At 39.5% G+C, this 22,008-nt stretch overlaps 1 protein-coding gene across 1 annotated transcript in view; it reads right to left on the reverse strand.

Moving 5' to 3' along the window:
- Hs6st3 (heparan sulfate 6-O-sulfotransferase 3) overlaps positions 1-17,142 on the reverse strand; it is a 436,747-nt gene extending 419,605 nt beyond the window's left edge. Inside the window, exon 1 of the mRNA XM_052732464.1 lies at positions 17,033-17,142. Coding sequence (XP_052588424.1) covers positions 17,033-17,127 — 95 coding nt within the window. The 5' untranslated portion in view covers positions 17,128-17,142. The remainder of the gene's footprint in view (positions 1-17,032) is intronic.
- Positions 17,143-22,008: the final 4,866 nt, after the last annotated feature.

The following is a 22,008-nucleotide window of genomic DNA, read 5'->3' on the forward strand; positions in this document are numbered from 1 at the left end:
AACACTAAACCCATTACAACACATGCGCGTGTATTCATCCTTCATACAGAAGATGGGCTTCACATCTGTTACCCCCACTTCATTCCTTCTTCTCAGTGATGAAGTGACATGGACAGGGTAGGTAAGATTCACATCATTTTACAACTGAGCAGAAAACCTCCAGGACAGACTTCCCCGAGAACTACAATGAAAACCTGAAGCTATGGTTATGTCTGCAATGCCCGAGTCCCCTCCTTCCCCACGCTACGCTAACACAGGGGCTCTCATCTGATAACATATAAAAACTACCACCATCAAGTCAAAACAAGAGTTTCAATAAGTTTCTACACTGAACTTCCTTGGAATGAGATTCCACATCCTCAAAAGGCTTTCAACTTTGGTGGCAGAGCTGCAGGAATATATCATTAATTTCTTTGTCCTGTATCCCATTCATCAAGGCAATTCTCACTGCTTGCTGTAGTTGGGTTCTAGAAAACCACCAAAAAGCCCGAATTAGTAAATATTAAACCATAGCTTCTAGGGGAAATGCAGAATTAAGATCCTATGGACCCCTGTTCACATTTCTACCAACTAATCAATGCGTAGTCTGTTTTATGTGTGCTTCTATTTAATGGCATATCTCTTCCTGATTCATTCACATTGAATTCATGACCAGCCACACTATTAACTCATGCCTGAATGAGTGCATCTTAGACACATATTTTCTCTATGAAGTCTACTGGCATTATGAACACTAGAAAGCACTTTGGGATGATGTGTGGGGTCGTGTTAAACATAAAAAAATACCCTCAAAGAAAGTAGAAACACATGGAAACCATGGCCCTAGACAGAATATACAGAGGGCATTATTTACATTCTGAGTGCTGAAGCAGGAATACAGAACACTGCCTTGTTTGACCCCACCGGGAATATGTACATCCAGAAATCTAGACTTTTGCCAGTCTACAAAATATGATGTAGGCCAGGAGCATGGCTTAGAGATCAGAATTCAAGTACATTTGAGCATGCAGACAAATTCTCATCTATGGAGCCAGCAAGTATAAGCCTAAAAGTTATTAAAATACACAGCCAATGGGGGAAAAAATAACTAAAGAAAGACACAGAGAAAAAGAAAATAAAGTCTCCCGAGCTACATACCCTCAGGATAAATATGTAACAAGTAAAAATGAAATGTGCATATGTATGCAGAAGCATCTTGGAAGACAAAAGTATTTGGTGGACTCCCTGGGAATGGCAAGGAGGAAAGTGACCAGAAGAGGAAGTACCCCAAACCCCACGAGTAGTGGTGTCAAGTATCAAGTGGGAGATCTCAGAGGTCAGGCTGGCAGGAATGGGGGTGAAGGAGCTGAGGAAGGAAAATTCAGAGATACAGTGTAAGGATGCAGAAGACCTAGAGTTTCAGCCTCTGAGTGGCAGGTACTGAGCTACCATGTGTCTGAGACTTCAGGAAGTGTAGCCAGAGTTGGTTCAGTATATACTGACCTCACAGAGTATACATGTTCATTCCTCAGCATTGTAGGAACAGCTTCTGACAGTCTGTAACTCCAGTTCCAGGGTAATACAAGGCCTCTGGGTCCCACAGGTATGTGCACTCATATGTACATGCACATACACACACACATTTGCATACATGCATGCATGCACACACAACTAAATATGATACAAGTTAAAATTAAAAAAGAAAGCTAGCCTGTACCAGACTGGGAGATATGGACAGAGACCAGTAGCTAGTTAACAGGTCAGTGTTGACCCAGAGGGACTTAGTCTGCGGGACAGCCATGTAGGAAAGGGTAAGAGAGGGAAGACGTGTTGATAGTCACCAACCCATGAGATGTAACAGGAATTATTGGCAAAGTGTGGCAAAGGAAGAGTGTGCTGGAGTAGAATATCCCAGGACCATTACATGGCATCGCCATTGTTCTGTCCAAGCTGCTATAACAAAATACCACATTCTGCAGTTTGTGAAAAAAAGTGGCAGCCTCTTTCTCAGACTTCTGAAGGCCAGAAAGCTGAAGATCAAGGCTCTATCAAACCTGGTGTCTTCTGAGGACCCACTTTCTAAAATGATTCTTCTCACAGCATCCCCTTGCTACAGGAAAAAGGGCAACTCTCAGGGGCCTCTTTCTAAAGGTCATCAATACCATGAAGAGAGGTCTTAGAACCAATGACCAAATCAACCCCCAATCAAGTTATCTTTCAGCCACTGTTTTTTTTACAAGATCTGCTAAAATCTGCTTATTCACCAATACAGAAAAAGCAATCCCTAATCCAACACAGCTTTCTCAGCTGTCACAATCCCATCTCTTCACAGAGAACATGTGCCCAGACCCCAGTGGATGCCTGAAGCCACGTATGGTTCATGTATGGAAGCCCATAATTCATTGTCTTTTCTGTCTAAACCACACTAAGAATTTATCACCACGGTGACAATAACTTTTGCAGTCTGCGGCCTTTTCAGCAGCAAACTTACACCAATCACTGTTTTCCTTTTCCCTCCATCTTACAGGTTCAGTCTTAGCATAGCTGTTGCCAGTTGCATCTTATGAACATTATCCTTCCTCGTTTGGTAATGAACACTCATAGGAAGTACATTATGGCTTTTCTGTCATGCATCTTGACTTCCGGCACCACTACTCTTGTACTTCAGAGTGACTGTCAAGTAAAACACTGGTTGCTCGGTGACGTGCAACAGGAGATTGGACACCTGACTGTTGCTGAGTGGCTGCAGACTGCTCACAGTATGGCTTGAGTCCTGGGCACAGTGGCTTAGAATGGCTCATTTCATCATGCTACTCAGAATACCATGTGACATTATCAGATATTTGTTTCTGGAATCTTGTTATTGATTAACTAAAAGTAAAGACTCTGAATGGGTGTGGGGGTGCTGCATTGTTCTCCTGCTGTACTTCAGGTATGCTTGTCCATGCTGCATACATGCTACTTTGTAACCTTTGACCTACATCCCCACCTCCAAAATACCCACTATATCTTTCTCTTTTATGTCTACCTTCTTTTTTAAACAATGAGTTTATTGAATATTCAAGTGATCCATAAAATTTCCACAAAATTAGCTCCACTACATTAGTTTTCTTTTGTTTGTTTGTTTGTTGTTTGTTTTGTAGTGAACTGGGAATAGGGAATATGGCTCAGATCAAAAGTCACTTTGCCTGAAATTCTGAAGACAGGAGTGCAGAACCCTGACCAAAAGCAGGCAGATGTGATGGTGGTTCATAAACCCAGACTTAAGATGCAGAGACATAATCCTAGGGACAAGCTGGTTGGCTGGACTAGCTAGCTAGCAAGCTCCTGGTCCAGTGAGAGACCCTGTTACAGTAAGTATGGTGGGAGCAATTAAGGAAGGTATTTGCTATTACTTTTGAGCCTCCACATAGATGCACACATACAGTACACACACACACACACACACACACACACACACACACACACACACACACACACACATCATGCACACCATGCATACATATACATTCAAAAAAAGAAAGAAAAAGACCAATTGCAGTAAGTCTTCAGAACTTTCAAAGGGTATAGAATAGACGGTATTTTCCTCTTATTGTCGGGATCTAAGTCCAACAGAAGCCTTCAGCAGCTTTAGGCCCATGGGCCCACACCAATTTGGAGGATTGTTTGACACAATCTGCTTTGTTTGCAAAAGTCTATGAAATTGTTTTAATTAATTATTCTTTATAACTACCATCTTTTCTGGGAATTAATATTGCCTTAGCATATTCATGAAAAATACATTTATTAGGCATAAATGTAATGGCAATCTGTCATAAACTATACAGCATATCATCCTTGTGAACATTAAATTCTTTTAATTATAGTCTATGGACTTCACCACTCTTGGAAATGTAGCCAGCTTATTACTCACATAATTCATATGGTTATTTTGATTCTGTCTTGGTATCCATATAGAATTATTCCATACTTGTTCTATGATTAAGTTCTTAATGCAAATGTAACACACACTAATCCAGATCTGGCCAAATTATATGCTTAAATACCTCGTTTTACTTTCTGAAACCCAAACAATGACAAAACATGGCAACTAGGGCAGACCAGAGGGTAAGTTTACAGTTGAAAAGCTATCACAGTCAACCAAATGGTTGTTTACAGGAGAACTGGTGACAAATCCACTGAGAAGACACAGTAGCTCTAAGATTGGGAGGCCACGGCCACAGAAAATACAGATGGCCAGCAGTCAGGAGACCTGGCACAGGCCAGGTGGAACTCATTTGTGTACTGTGTGCAAGGGTCTGTTTGATCCCAATGGGAGAGCAGACAGACAGGCACACACACACACACACACACACACACACACACACACACACACACACACACACGAGAGAGAGAGACAGAGAGACAGAGACAGAGACACAGAGACAGAGACAGAGAGACAGAGAGAGAGAGAGAGACTGAGCAATCGCCTATAAATGACCCTGAAGCACAAAATAAAGAAGACAGGCTGTAGTGCAGTCCTGTCATACAAAGTTCTCTGGCACTGGTGGGTTCAAAATAAACAGATAAACAAGCACGGTAATGGAATAACTGGAGTGATTACACTGGTCTGTGTTTATCAGCATGCTTTTCAACAATGTAGAAGAAGAGAATACAATGCAAATTTTAAAAGTCCTTGTAAAACATCAGCTTCCCCACCAGATTCTGTTCGTTCTACATGGAGTTAAACTGTGTGATAATTCTCCACTGTTTTGAACAACCGTTTTGATTTCCAAAAGAAAAAAGTATTGAATCAATATATACAGACATGATAAACAGATCTGTGGGAGGAATGATTGCCACACAGAATAGCCTGATGGTTCAACCATCTAATCCTTTGTGTAGAGAAAAGGATTAAATTATTAATTTTGCAGGTGTGGATTATTTGCTTTGAAGATCATCCATGGTTAATTTAAAAATCAGAACCATTCAACACACTGCTGATTATCTTTCCACAGTGTCAAGTTCCTATGCAGGGAGCACAAACTGATCATAGTCTTAGACAAACATAATAAGAGTGTTATGAAAGGATGATTTTCAAAAGTCATGGGTGCATCCCAAAGCTATATATTAATGTATTAGCTATGCCAGGGCTCCTTTTCTTCACAGGAGGCTGTCAAGAATTATCTTCATTTGAAAGAGAGGCAAAGACTTTAAAAATAAAGGTATTACAGAAACACAGTCAACTCAGAACTACTTCTCAAGCATTTATATTTAATCCAACACAATGGGAGGTGCTGTAATGGACAAGAAAAATAAAGGAGTAAATAAAAGTCAAACATCTGCCCCAAGACAACTTAGAGTGGCATGAACAAAAGACCTCACAGCATCTTGTAAGATTCAGGATGAGTAATTAAATTAAGCTTATCGGTTACAAACTATATTTCTGTAAAAATTCATATTGCTTCAAGCTGGCTCAATCGGAGAAGTTTCTTTTGGGGATGTAACTCATAGAATTGCTCCAGAAGGAGAATCTTCGACTTCTCTGCATACACAAGATCACCTGTCATACCACATGAGCATAGACTGATATATTCAATTTAACTGAAAAGAATATAGGGTTTGTAAAAACCAAATGTAAGTGGTGAAACCATCAAATCAAGGGGGACAAAAAAAGAAGGGTAGAATCTAACAAACCATTTTATCTATTTTGATAAATATATTTAGACTGTTAATACTCATGGGGAAACCGGGAGACAAATCCAATAAGAAATACCCTACAAAGCATTTGATATATGTTCATCAAAGACCAGAGTCATGCAAACAAATACCACATGAGACTATTCTACATCAAAGGTTACTCAAAAGACTTAAGAACCTGTATAATTTCCTGGGCTGAAGAAATAAGCTATAGAGACCAACACTTTTTGTGAGGAAAACTGGAGATGGTTATCAGAGCCTCATACAAGAGTCAGCCTCAGTCAGTGCTGCATTCTCATGTACAGAAATACAGTTGTATAGGAGAATGCTTATCCCCAGGAGATGCAACTGATGTATTTAGGGCTGATGTGTCATGTCTGCAAATGAGACACAAATGGAGCAGAAAATAACCTGAATATAAACACAGCACACTCCTACAAAGAGAGAGGAAGATAATTTGACTTTGGTGAACCATAGTGAGATAGTTGTGGGGAGAAAAATCCTGAGTCAGATGGGACAGGATACGGTAGTAGACGGCAGTGAAAATGATGGCATGGACTGGCCTATGTGAATAGAGAAGAAACAAACATCAAAGGGTATCTTTAAATTACAAAATGTGCAATTGGCTTCTGGCCATGACTTGGGATTAAAACAATACTGACTACACTATAGCTTTGGAGTAAAGCAATAACTCTACATACCAGGAGAATAAATGACAGTAGTAAGAGACAGGTCACTAGAAAGAAGAATGTTTTTAAGGCCAGTCTGACGAGTCTTGTAATTACCAAAGAGAGGAGAGAAGCCTTGGCTCCAGAGAACAGAGAGAATGAAAGAGCAAAGATACATTCAGAACCTATAGTAAATATAGGCTGTGGATAGATTACTTAGTAACTGCCAGAGGTGTCCAGTATTTTGGCATCACAATACGGCTGTCATGTACAAACAAGTTGGGCTTTACCCATAGCTAGCCTGGGACACATACTGCCCATGGACACAGGCTGGACAAAGTTAAATAGATGATGAATTCACCTGGGACTATTCCTCCAGCTAGCCCTCCTCCAAAAGCTCAAGGCATCTCTCATATCTCTCTGGATCTTAACAGAATTTGACCACACCAACTACTCTTCCTGATTAGGTAATTTCTTATGGAATACAAAACTTCTATAGCAAGTAATGTCTAATAAACAGCAAGTTTTGAGAAAATAAAGACAGTGTCTGTCTCATTGACCATGAATACTCTGCTCCTATACAGAATCCAAAATGAAACTGACAGATCAAAGGAGAGAAAGTCAAAGTGTCTGTGGATGCATTATTCCCAGTAGTCAAGTTATAGATCAACACAGAGTCTGCCATTGCATGAATGCATTTTTGCATTTTACTATTATTCATTTGCAGACATATGCACATACACACACACACAGAGAGAGAGAGAGGGGGGGGAGGGAGAGAGAACTATGGTTTGGGTGTGGCTTGAGTGTTCCTAACATTTTTCATTACACTTAATGGCTTGAGGCCCCCAGGGTGGTACTGCTGTGGGGAGGAAGAGAGGCAAAGCCTCTCAGCAGTTTTTCAGGTAACTAGAGAAATGAGGTATTTCTTCTTCAACCCATTTGATAGCCCTATGGAAGAGGTTGTTATTCAGGAAGTAAGCTAGGCCCGGCTTACGCTCTTCCTGCCCAGTCTGGGTCCCTGACATGGACTACTTGCTCTGACACACGCTCCCACCACTGTCATCCACCATGGTGTTGACATTTCCCAACAGAGTCAAGTCACATCAGTAGCCACACTCCTGAACCTGCAAAGCTATAAGCTTAACACGCTTCCCTTGCTTCTTAAGTAGCCTATCTCAAGTATTTAATTTTAACACTGAAATGCTGACTGATTCATTTATGCATGGTGTTATTTAACCATAAAAAGAAATAGAAATTCTTGTTTTTATGGTTGAGAGGAAGGTTTTTGTTTGTTTGTTTGTTTGTTTGTTTTCTGTAGATATGATTGAGAGAACAGCCAGATGCATCTGAAAGAGTTCAGACTGAACTTGATCAGCGAATAAACAAGGCCATGATGCCAGGGGAGTGCAGGTGGGGTGGGGTGGGGGTGAGAGCATGAGAGGAAGAGGAGAGAAAGGGACAAGAGAGGGGAGCAGGAAAGGAAAAGAACAAAGAAGACAAAGAGAATCAAGAGGCCAAGCACAGGAAATACCATTCCAGAGAACGTGAATAAACCTGGGTGGCACTAGCTGTGGGAAATAAGACATAAAGAAAGACAAATAATGCACGGTCTCACTTCCATGTTGAATCTGAAAAGCTGGAACTAACAGAAACAAAGCGGCTGTCAGAGGCCGAGGCAGTGGGCACAGAAAGTAGAAATACTAACTGAGGGGCACGTACAATTAGAAGATAAAGCTGGTGTTCCAGTGCACACTACAACTACAGCTAATAATACATCATGTTAGATTGCCAATTATTCCTAAATAAAGCTAGAAGGATAAACATACATGTTCAACAAGGCAAGCTAAAGAAAATGGAGCCATTTAGAAGGGTTGTGGTCTCAGGGTGAACATCTCATTCTACAATCTACATTGCTTCAGAAGTAAGGATGTGTCAGTGGAATGGAGAAGCCCAAGTCATCAGAGAGTTCTCCCCGGTGCCTTTTGATGCTACTTGTTTATAATACAATAGTTATACTTGCCCACACAATTACTTTGTCTGACTTCCTGTCAAATCAATATTCATTCACACACGTCAACCTGTGTCACTCTAGAGCAATATTCTAGGATTTTTTATCTTATGAATCTTCTTTTAATTCAATAAAATTTACTCTTATTCTTTATTCTTTGGTTTGCTTAGATTTCAACTTCTTTTTTAAATTTATTTTTAAATTATACACATGTATGTGGGTGGGTTGGTGACCAGAAGGCCAGCAGCATTGGATGCATGGGAGCTGTAGTTCCCAGCACTTACGATCTGCCTAACATGCTTGCTGGGATACAAACTTGGATCCTCTGAAAGAGCAGAATGTGTTGTTAACTGTGGAGCCATCTCTATTGCCCTGATTTCAATTTCTTATATGCAGATTAAAGCCTAATGTGATTATAGAGCCAAATCATTCTACAGCTTTGATTTTTACTTTTCTGCATGTACCACATGTGCCAAATAAGAGCCCTAGTAGACATAGGCATGAATCTTAGATCTCTTAACTACTAGATTAATGACTTAGGATTGTTACTTGACTCTTATAAAGTGGACATTGCAATATACATTTCTTAAGTACTTAATTAAATAAGATAATTCATGTAAATTACAGGACCTTAAAATTAATAAGAACTCAAAAATCATTCTTATTACTATAATTATCATTAGTATTTTTATTTCACTGTAGAAGATAATAACCTGGAGACTGATGATAACATTATACTTACTGATAACAGTACAGAGAAAAAAGGGCTTGGTGAATAAATTTTGAGGACCAGTGTGTGCCCTCTAATTCTATAAATATTCATGGAGGAAGAGAGTATCATCTCCATGGTGACACAGACCATAAGTGGATGAGACCTAGTCCATCCAGGATCCTCTGGCTTCCAAGGCAAGAAGTATTTTTACCTACTTTCTCACAGTGCTATTAAACAAGAAAAGTGCTGAAAACATCACCAATGCCAGCTGTCATTTTGACATATTCTTACAACCAACGTTATAATATTACCATGTAAACAAGTTAGCCAGACCAAAAGTGTTATTTCAGATCTAGTTACTGAGGCAAAGCTATGAAAAGAATTTTAGTAAATATTGGCATGCACTCTTTCTTTGAACTTGTAACCTCTATAAAAAAAATATTTTTATTTTGAAAGAGATCCCTGTAAGAGGCACTTTTATTCAAAACAAGTTTCCAAAGTTTGATCTCTGTGGTATACAACAGAATTTTGTTTTACCTAACTAGACTTCAAGTTTGGGTTTGGAAGTGAATGTGATTGCTTTCTTACTCCTCCAAACTTAGCACATGGAAGCTGTTACCAGGAAGGAGTCCTACATCACTGCATTTGAGATGTCTGTTGAAATGGAGGGTATTGCAAATAGGAAGCCTGAGAGTTCAACTGAACTTGGATGTGTTAGTCGTGACTAAAGCCAAGTTACAGAGGCTCATGGTATGCAACTTGCCATAAAGATTGGACCTCTGATGGGGTCCAATCATGGGGTGGAAATGCTAAGGCCTAACTTCGAGAGAACAGAAATATTGGCAGAATGAAGCAATGACCCAAACTACTTCAATTTAGTAGAAGATGAGACTTCTGGGAACTAGCTCTTGTTTACAGTAATCCATGAAAAGCATAACAGCACTTGTAATGGATTCATATTTTTTTCAATCAAGGATGATACTTACAGTCAACCTAACATGGAAGGGGCAAAATCTCACAGGACCCCAACCCTAGACAAAGAATACAGACAACAGGGACACACCGAAAGCAGGAGTGGGGAGCATAAATGGTCTTCCCCAGGTAGGACACATGAATCACTTCTCCAACATGAAGTGGTCAGTCCTGAAATCATGTATATATAAGCAGCATCATATAGACTGAGAAGGTTGAATTTATATATTAGAAACATATAAGATAATAGTGTGTGTGTGTGTGTGTGTGTGTGTGTGTGTGTGTGTGTAAAATAATTAAAGAAAAAGTGGTCATGAATTTGAGAGTAAAGAGCGGGTGTACATGGCAGGGGGTGAAGGGAAAGGAAGGAGGAAAATGATGTAATTACACCTCAATTTAAAAAAAAACACACAAAATACACCATGTCTAAGCCTCACTTGTCTTAGTTTCTAGAATTGTATTATCCTTTCCTTTAGTTCAGTCTGCTCTTATGGCTGAAATCACCAGTCACTTGGTGGAAGCCTAGATTATGTTGCTCATTCAGGGTTCTATATGCCTCTGGGGTCATAGCTACCAAACTGCCTGACTTCCACAACTCAGAAAACAGTTTATAAAAAAAAACTAAATGCTTTGATCTCAAAACATTGAAAACAAAATAAACAAATACATCTAGGCACAAATGTTAGCTTAAAATATTATCAAAAAATCTTGAAACTACAGACACACAAAAAAAGTTGTTATCTTCTGAGGTCCTCTGGCACCACTAATTGGAATCTAGGGTCACACACAGTAGTGGTCATAAATAAAATCTTTACCAATAACATCTAACTTAAATCCCTGGACTCCATTTTCTATATTAAGCAAAATACCAGCATTCAAGATTCATTCAAGGTCAAGTATAGTTAGCATATTACAAATTTCTAGTGATTCAGTGGTACTTGTTAATTGGGTTTAACATCATTAAGATATATTAATAAGCAGTAAAGACAAATAATTGAGAGCCAAAATAAGTACTCTGTCATATACATGCTGTGACCCCACCACAAGCTTGATGACAGACATTCCTAGGGAAATTACAGTGAAGCAGTAAGTGTGTGTTTTATCGACAGACAGCATGATGTGCTCAGAAAGAAAAAAAAATGCAGCATTGTCGTATTCTTTGCACATTTACCTATGCTCTCTTTCAGACATCAAGATATAGGTGAAATAGTACAAAGGAGATTCCTATCCATATGGTGGGTGCAAAACGGAGACAGACAATGAAAATAAAACAAGGAAGATCATCATAACAGGCTATGATAAAAAGCAGCCGAGTAAGTGAGAGGAGAGGATGTTGGAAGTACAGATGTTTACAGCCTAGTCAGGCGGTGCCTACAGGGAGGGTATCATTTTTCTTAAAGTTTGAAGGAGAAGAGAGAAAATAAGAAATGTCAGAAGAAAGGTACACCTGGTCAGGGGAGGCTCAAATGTGCAGATCCTGAAGTGTGAGTTTTCTCTGAGAAAGGTCAGGAACGATGAGGTGTGTGGCTCCAGCATGGTGAGAGAGGAGGAACATGGGCTGGTATCATGGGAAGGAGCTTGGCAGGGTACAGTTAGGAAGCCACGCATGACACGAAAGACTTAGAAGTAATAAAGACATACGAAGTTCCATGGAACTTAGCTGATATAAGACATTTATAACAGACTATCTGGACTAGAGGGTCGGCTGCAAGGAAAGGATTACACAATTTTAGGGTATGATAGGGATTTGTCACTTTTCTATTTCATCTGATATTTTCCAGGTTGTCCATGAAGCATAGAGAAAGGACAGAGGAGACATGGAGGAGGGCATCAGGACTCCAGAGGAGACAGGGAGGAGAGCATCAGGACTCCAGAGGAGACATCCAGGAGGGCATCAGGACTCCAGAGGAGTCATCCAGGAGGGCATCAGGACTCCAGAGGAGTCATCCAGGAGGGCATCAGGACTCCAGAGGAGACATCCAGGAGGGCGTCAGGACTCCAGAGGAGTCATCCAGAAGGGCATCAGGACTCCAGAGGAGACATCCAGGAGGGCATCAGGACTCCAGAGGAGTCATCCAGAAGGGCATCAGGACTCCAGAGGAGTCATCCAGAAGGGCATCAGGACTCCAGAGGAGACATCCAGGAGGGCATCAGGACTCCAGAGGAGACATCCAAGAGGGCATCAGGACTCCAGAGGAGTCATCCAGGAGGACATCAGGATTCCAGAGGAGTCATCCAGGAGGGCACCAGAGCTCTTTGTTCTCTGAAGTCTCATGACCTTTCTAAGATAGCTGCATGCTTACAGTTTTTTCCACTTAGACTCTAGTGACTTCTTCATAGCCCTTGTTCTATGACAAACATGTAATCACTGAAGAAAGCTCCTCCTCTCAAATGAAATTAAGAAGAGGACAATGCCCCTTTCCCTAGGATATGCTGAAGGTCCCCTAGCACTGCTCCTGCTCAGACCTTCAATGCAGATGCTGTAGAAGGGGAAGCTGGTGAAAACTCAGCCATGGGAAACCCTCTACCTGAAATAGCCTTAAGCAGTGACTCTGACAGGGAAAATGTGGAAAGACTTGAAGTTTACCAACAACATAAGACAAAACTACAGGAGATTAGATAGAAATTAAAAATTTTAATAGTAAATAATTATATTAAATTCTATTTCTAACGCATTTGATGCCATTTTCAATTCTATTTTAACAATCAATTAGAAACAAATGAAAACTGTACACAGATAAAAATGACAAGCAGAGGACTGAACTATTTACAGCTCTTCTCCTTGCTGGCAAAGATCGGACTGGCCTACACAAGGCATTTGTCTCCTTGTGGGCAGGAAATCAAACCAAATGGCTCTGTAACGCTCCCCCTTCTTGTTTGGTAACCACCACGTGCTCTCCCTGAATACAGGGGGTGATTAGCTTAGCCAAAGCCTTAAAAAGAAGAAGAGAAGACTTAAACTGGCCCCATGACAGCATCAGATAACTGGAACCTGGAAGTCAGTGATCCTCAGAGAGCAGTGCTTCTAACGTCAGTATCAGTGCTTGGGGGCAGCCACGATTTGTATGCCCCCAGGACAACACTGGGAAAAACCCAGGCACTTATTTCAATCAAATTGATGAAAACAGACATGATGGAAATAAGCATAGAATGCTGGAGGAAGAATTTGCTTAACATTCACAGTTTCAAACAAAACAGTCTTCTAACATCTCCTTAAATCACATATTGGCTAACAACATGAGCAAAAACCTAAACAGCCTCATTTTCAAATTGGCAAGGAATGAAGTACAAGCAATGGAAAACAAACTCCAAGACGGGTCATGTCAACGTGAGATGCACGGCACATATAAGCAGCAACTACAATTTATTTCCTTCTTTGTTTTATTTTAATAAAAATAGTAGTCCTCCTAAATGCTTTTTTTTCCCAATCTCATGAATCAAGGCCTGAGCCTTGAGTATACAAGGCAAGTACTCTATAAATAAGCTATGTATTATTTTAAGGCATTTTCACTCCTATTCAAAGTATGTACTTTATGCATGCCCTCTTAATGTTGGAATATTTGAAGATCATAGCCCTTCAGTCTCCAGAATATGATGTTTTTAGTGGGTTTAATGATGGCTCAAAATAGCATATATGAATCTTGCCCATAATAACCTTCAGGTGTGAACATTATAAAAACAAAGATTTTAAGAGATTTAATTAAATATCCCGAAATAACATCACCTTGGATTAGCCATGTGGGCTCTCCATCCAGTGACGATGTAGTTATAAGACACACACAAATGAGGTCTATTAAAAGAACAGACCACACAAAGGAGGAGACAGAGATGGGAGAGACCCAGCAGCCACTGGCCACTTACTTGCCTGTAGCACAGTGAAGCGAGAGAATCAAAGAAAGTCTAAGCCTTCTGGGATGATATACTGTGTACCCTAATAAACTTGCCTGAGGATCAGAGGACTAGATTAGACATAGATGTCAGGATGTGGTGGCACACACCTTTAATCCCAGCACTTGAGATCTCATGCCTTTGCTTGGGAAGCACACACGCCTTTAATCCCAGGAAGTAATATGGCAGGGCAGAGAAAGGTATATAAGGCATGAGAAAACAGGAACTCACTCTCTTGAAACTGAGGATTTTGCAGAGATAAGAACTAGTGGCTGGCTGTTCTGCTTTTCTGATCTTTCAGCTTTCACCCTGATATCTGGCTCTGAGTTTTTTATTAAAAGACCATCTAAGATTTGAACAACACCTTCTGGAGAAGAATGACCCTGACATCAGCCTTCATTTCAGACATGGATCTTCATAAGTATAAGGGAATAAATTTCTTTTCAACACAGTAACAGAAAGGAGAGGGGTAAAGAAGAGGGTTTCAGGGAAGAACTGTAGGAAAATTCAGAAGCTCAAAACCACAATGAATGAAATGAAGACAGATATAAGCCTCAGCTAAAGAATCCATGAAATAGTAGTGCTGGGAAAATGATATCTACAAATATAAAATGAAAAATAAAAATGTAATTTTTTCTTTCCTTATATATGTATGAAACAAAACAGAATCCTATACTTTACATGAAAGTCAACTCAAAATTAAAGACATTCATGTAGGATATGAATCCACAAAACTTGTAGAAGAAAAGACAGAGGCAAAGATCCGTGATGGTGTCTGCTCAATGATATTTTTAGGTATGACACAAAAGCACTAAGAACAACACAAAAATAACCCAACAGGTCCTCATCAAACTAAAATGTTTCCTTAAAACAAGGTCAAAACCCCCACAAAATATACAAGAAGTTCCTGCAATAATAACAGCAAGAATCCTGTTATAAAATGGGCAAAGGACCAGGTGAGACATTCTTCCAAGACAAAAAGGCTCAATGGTTGTATGGAAATTAGTGAGCTCACCATCACTAATCACCAGGTAAATTTAAATCAAGACGACAGGAAATATCATTCCACACCTGATAGGACAACTTCTCATCAAGATGTCACAAGATAAGTGCCTCAGATGATGTGGACATGGGAAAAGAGGAATCTTTATACAATATTCATAGAAATATAAATTGGTTTGACCATTGTGTGAAACACTGGGGAATTCTCAAAAGAACTAAGATTGGCACTACAAAAATACCTACCAATCACACTTCTGGATGTACATATGAAAGAAAAAATCACCATCTCAAAGAGACATATTCACTGCTGTGTTCATGGCAGCCTCACAATAGACAAAATATGAAAAATTCTAAATCTCCCCTGACAGATTAGTGAATTCTTTGACTAACACCTCATGTCCCCCATTGGTCCCTACAAATCACTATTTTTGTTTTTGTGTTTCTCTCTCTCTCTCTCTCTCTCTCTCTCTCTCTCTCTCTCTCTCTCTCTCTCTCTCTCTCTCTCTCACACACACACACACACACACACACACACACACACACACACACACATTCCAGCATATAAAAAGAAAATCATACTATTTGTGAAAATATAGACAGATCTAGAGGACATTATTCTAAGTAAGCCAGAAAAGGAAAGGCAAACAGAATAATCTGACCTACATGTAGAACATAAAAATTACCAAACTAAGAGATACTAAGAAAGGAATAGTGATGCACAAGAGCTGGAAGGTGAGAGAAAATAAATAGTCTTTGCCAAGGAATATAAACTTGTACTTCTAAGATGAATACGTTACAAGGAACTAATAAACAGAATGGTGAAAACAGTCAAAAATAATGTCTCAAAAACCTGACATTTCAGGAAGCAGATCTTAAATACTCTAATCACACACAAAATAGAAAACTACATGAGGTGGTGGACATATGATGAATGTGATAATCAGTTCACAATGTATATGTGCATCAAAATACTACACTGCACACCTTGAATATTTGTTTATGTGTTTATGATTTACATATAAATAAAATTGACATGTTATTTTTAAAAGATAATTTACACATGTTAGGTCAGCAGAAATTTTGAAGGCTGATAATATCATATATTCATAATATTAAGTAGCATGTAGTAACATGTAACCAAATACCCATTATCAAGATAAGAACTACATCAAATTGTGATACATTCACACAAAGGGAATGTCATTGGCCATGAAAAAACATCCTATGCACTGTATGAGAATTTCAAGTGTGCAACAGCATGAAGATAAATGTATTGTTTTTATAATATGCAAAGTCCAACAAAACCAAACATGATATTGCACAAAGTAACAATAAAATTTGTAAAGAGGACTGGAATGGTAAAGCCCACACCCTTACACTAGGTATTGTGGAGGGTTTCGGAAGGACTCTAGAGGTATGAGGTCATAGAGAAACACATTCCTGAGTTCAATAGCGATGGCTGTAGTCTAGTTCTTAAGCTGGGCAATGAGTTGGCTTTTCATATAACTACCATACTTTGGAACTTAAATACACATTACATAAAGTTTACACAAATAGGAAATACTATAATATTATATATAGGAAGAAAAATTGAGAATTGACCAGAATATTGATAATTTCATTGTTTGAAGGAGAGAAAGAGGAACTGCAGATAAGTAATTCTCAAGTGCTTCTGTTGAAGGTAATGTTAGCAATAGACCTGTGGTTTTTCAACCCATTATATATTAGACTCACATGGGGTGGTAGGAATTTTTAAAAAGAACAATTCCTAGATGTAACCAGAGACCAAATAAATCAGAACTTTTGAACCTGAGAACTAGTCATCCTCATATATTTCCTTTGGTTTCTGTCTCTACCATCACCAGAAGGTGCTCGCTCGCCCACACCAGGGTCACAAACCATTGATACACACCAAGCTCCCTATTCGACACTGAGAAATCGGGAGCAGAAAGAAGTACTTTGTTGTATTAGCAAAACATCAAGGTTTCAGCCCACCACTAACTCACCAACAGCTGACTGTAAGGAAATGTTTATCAAACTTCATTAAAAACCAGAATGACATGATGTGGACTGGGTAACCTAGAACAAGAACAACAGATCTCAGAAAATCGCCAGCATTACCTTGGCCTCTTCACTGCCCAAGTTTTCTCCAAACTAATATTAACAGAAAGCATCTCTGGTTTTCCTTCCCCATCTTGAATGAGGATGCCCACCATGTCCCACTTCTTCTGCTTCACTTGCTGATGTGCTGAAAAGCCCCAGGATGCGCCCCAGAGGAATCCTAAGCTCCAACTCTAAGTTCCTCAATCACTTCGGTGTCTGCTCCCAGATGACAGAAGCCACTGAGATGCTGCCAAGCACGCAGGCTCACTACGAGGAACACAGATTAAATATAACAGGCAGAATTTTCTTTCCCTAGGCTTTACCCACACAGACTCCAGTGGCAGCTCAAGTGATGGCAATAACATGGGTTCCCAAATTATATTCACACGGTGTCATCAGACAGCTGTTAAGAACACCTCAGGCAATCGGGTGTTCTCGGGCATCTGCTTTCTGCTTCACAGGGCAGAAAACGGGGAACGGAGGCCGTGATCCTTTGATTCAATAACCAAGTGCTTTCTGCAGTCGGTTGCAGAGGGAAATCCTCTGATCCTTGCTCCCATGTTCTGCCCAAAGCAATGCCCGCCCCTCTGTAATCGGCTGCAAATTGGTTTGCCCCAGGAATAGAATATTTGGTTTCAGCTCCTCCAGAAGAAATAAACCTAATGAAAGGCACTGGATTCAGATCGTTGTATTATGAATAGGGTGTAGATAAATTTCTAAATGGTCTTATTATTAAATAAAAAACACGGAGCCAAATATTGGGGTGAAAGCCTTAGAGAGATCAGGGAAAGAGGGAAAGCCACCAGCCAACCTTACATCACCAACTCCGCAGCTTCTAAAATGCCACAACTTCCTGTTTACCCACACCTATTGCTGTTCTGCCATCTGATTTGCTCTCTCTGCTCAGCTACATCACTTCCTCTTCCTACCCAGCTCTGTCACTTCCTCTCTGTCTGTACAGACCTCTAGAACTCCATGGTTAACTGGTTTTGGAATTTAAGGCGTGTGTCACCACACCTGGCTCTGTTTCCAGTGTGGCCTTGAACACACAGAGATCCAGACAGATCCCTGCCTGCCAAGTGGTAGGATTAAGGGCGTGTACTACGGCTACCTGATTTCTTTGTTTGCTTAAAATGGCTTGTATTTCCTCTGATCTCCAGGCAAGTTTTATTTATTAAAGCACAAATAAAATATCACCATATTTCAGCACAAATAAAATATCACCACAGTAGAGGGGAACTATTACCAGTTGGTGGAGGCTGGGGGATGAAGAGCTGTTGTCCACTTGTGTATCCACTCATGAGCTGCTCATGCTCCAGAGTGTAGATCCATACTCATGCCCACTGCACACCAGTAGTTAGTAGGGTCACAAAACAAAATAAAGACTTACTAGTGGGTTGAGGAGTTCAGAAGAGAGGGGCTGGTGAGGTGGGGAGGAGACAGAGGATACATTTGACCAGTGCACACTGTATACATGTATGAAATTATCAAAGATTAATAATGAAGAAGAATTGGAGTGTATGCACACCCTGACTCCTGCATCCCATCATCACGGCAAAATAAACCAGGGAGATACAATTTTCTTTCCTAGACTCAGTCATCCCAAGTCCAAACACAGAGTACACTATGATAGAGTTTGGTGTCTCTTCTAGACCCCAGGAATATTAAGATAAATGTATCCTAGCCATGAACGATGTCTTCTCTATGTTCACATCAATAAATAGGGATTGGGAAGTTTGTCAAGACACAGACTGTTAATCATATGAAGTACTGGTGCATGACACGTCTCCATACTCCTGCTGTGGTGTCTGTCCCATCTTTCCAATATCACATCTAACTTATGTGACTTTAATCTTCTTCCATTTCCTCTGTGACTCCAGAATGTTATATCTAAACTGAGAAATAAAAAAGAAGAAAACAGAGAATAATTCCCAACACATGCAAATGCTAAATAAGTATTAGTTGAGTAAGGAGGAAAAGTACATAAATATGACTGACAAAAATCAAATTTTTACCCAGTTCTATTATGTTTCTGTTAAAAAGAATTATGTTATAAATGCAGAATTATGCCATGCAATTTAAAATGAAGAAGGAAATTACAGTGTTTTAAAAGCTCCGAGCATCAGGCTCCCTGGATCAAGTATGGATTAATGCTTATGATGTGAGAATGCCTTTTTTCATTGAATGAGTCTAGCAGCTGGACAGAAAATACGTCTGGTTCAAGTATAATGAAGCTTAATGTAATGGGCACTTATATGCAACATTCTTTGAAATAAAACAGCCTTTCTTGAAATGTTTGTTATTTAGAAACGCCTCATCTTCAGTCCAAAGAGAGTAGAGGTCCCATGGCTGGAGAGCCCATGATTGAAATGGGTAATAAGTTTCAGCCTGAAAGAGCAGAAGAAAAAATTCTAGATTTAGTATTCCTATGATTTAGTAGACTAGTTACTGTTAGTATGAAAGAGAAGAGAGACTCTTGAGTGACAGGGAAAAGGAAATTGCCAGCGGTGGAACAGAGTGGGAACACAGGGGTCTCAAGGACAGGAGAACGAGGTAGAGCATAAGAGGCTTGGGCACAAATCGCTGAGTTCCGTGAACTCTCCCTTCATTCATGCACAAGGAAAAAACCTCTTAATTATCAAATGAACTCTGAAAGACTGAATGCTGCCCTGTGGATGTAGAGTAGAAATCATGAGGGGAAAGAGAGGGGACTGGTCTTGCTTGAGACCATGAGATCGGGTTATAAAACAAACTCTCATGGTCCTCAAGCAAGACCAGTCAACCAGGTTGGGTATCTGTCGCGCGCTCCCTCCGCTAAGACTTGCATGCCCCTGTGATGTAAGCACCACGCTGTTCACAGCAGCAATAATAATGGGTAACGTGCTTTTTCTTCTTTATATTTTGCAGAGCTACAGGGTTATCTCAGTGCTCATCACTCTGTTCTACCTAAGGTTAGCATCCAAAAAAAGAGCCATCCTCGGATAAGAAAATAATCAATAAAAGCTGAGAATTAAGAAACAGAATTTATTCTAGAAACTATGCACCTTAAGACTGTCCTGGCATCATAGATAACAGCTTTGGTTTGAGCCAGATGCAGATCAATATTTAATTAAACATACAAAGTGTAGGGAACAAAAAGCACAAGTATTATATTTTCAAAAGTTGTAAGAAAATAAATTTGAATCCTGAAATCAAAAGATGTCAGAAAACAAATCCTCCTTTCAATCATTCCTGTTTTTCAATAAGTATTATTTTTGTCCTGGCGTTGTTGGTGAGAAATTTCATTTTTGGAGCATATAAAGTTTAGCCATTTAGAGTTAGGGTTTTTTATCTATTTCAACTTTTTAAAAAAATAAATATGGTTTTATTCCATATTGTTTTAACTCCTGTTTTAACAAGCATCTTCCTTTATACCAGAGGATATAGATCATGATTGTCCACAGCTCAGTTTCATGATTTATTTTTGACAGTCATTTTAATCTATTTTTAGTTGTCATTATGTATGTGTTCATTACATATGGTCCAGTGTTAAATAAGGCCATTTTCATTCAAGAATGTATTGTATGTTGATCAGATTCTGTCTTCTGACTTCTCCCCCATCTCCTACCCCTCCATCAATCTCTTTAACCTCTAGACAGTTTTGCTTCTATCGTCATATCATATATACATACATGATTTCATGTATCTATATAAAATCTAGGATACACAAATGAGAGTAGATATATATTTGTGGAATCTGCCTTTCTGAGAAAGGATGCATTCACTTTATACAATTATCTGCAGCTGTACCCTGCATATGACATAACTTTCCTCGTTAAGGCTGAGGGTAGTTCTGTGTGCATATATATCTACCACTTTACCCATCCTTCCTTTGTTGTTGCACACCCAGGTTAGTTATATAACATAGCTACTGTGACTACTGCTGCTATCAACACTGATGTGAAAGTACCTCTGTGTGAGTTGGCTTGGAGTCCTTCAGGGGTGGATACCCAGAAGCTAAGGACAGTCGTATTTTTTAAATGATAGTGTTTGGACCACTTATACCAGAATCCCCAGGAGAGTTAATATTTGGCTTTTACCCCCAAATTCTGAAATATTTACAGAGTCTAGGGTATAGGCTATGCAGGAGGATTTTTATGAACTCCTTTGTTGAGTCTTAGGCGCACCCAAGTTTTAGAAACACTAACCCACACTCACTGAAAGAGTTTTTGGGAACAGGCAGTGGAACCTTTAGCCTCACAAGGTCCAAGAATAAACATAATAAATCATAAGAATATGCAAAGACATCATTTATATATAACTTAAATTGATCAAAGATACTCAAACAATTTTTTAAATCAGCATTTTCAGTATTAAAGAACACGAGGATGTTTCAAAAGCCATAAGGAATCATACCATTTTATGTTTACCTAAAATTACACATAATTATATATATATGATTGTGTATGCATAATTATACATATAAATATATAATATGAAAATTTAAATATATATAAAATGAAGCTATCTCTGCTACTTGTGCTGACAGTGCCAGAAGACCATAGACTATACAACAAAAATGTCAGTGCTAGGCATGAGAAACCTCCTTTCCAGTCGTTGATCATGGGAGCCTAAGTGATTCCCAGAACAATAAAGGCTATTGTTGTCAACATTGGTTACCTCCCAGAGATGGAAGGGAAGTCCCTACTGCTGAAGACACAACACATTTCAGACAGAAGGACTGGAGAAATTGAGCTGGATCTGACCCAAAAGCCTTCTCCCTGAAGATTAACTTTCATAGTACCAAGAGATGCTATGTAATCTGACAAGCAAGGGGAGAAATCAGAAGTCCTGCTCAGCTGCGATGCCTATGAGTCACAATAATGGCCAGCACAGCAGGATACACTTAGAAATCCAACAGTACCACTTATATTTCGGCAGTAACCAAAAACTCTCTAATTGGACTTAAGGTTGCTCAACAGGAAAGAAATCACATCTGGTACTGTTAACCTAGT

The sequence above is a fragment of the Peromyscus californicus genome, unplaced genomic scaffold (genome assembly GCF_007827085.1).
Source record: "Peromyscus californicus insignis strain IS unplaced genomic scaffold, ASM782708v3 Scaffold_12__1_contigs__length_115047231, whole genome shotgun sequence".
Taxonomy (NCBI): Eukaryota; Metazoa; Chordata; class Mammalia; order Rodentia; family Cricetidae; genus Peromyscus; species Peromyscus californicus.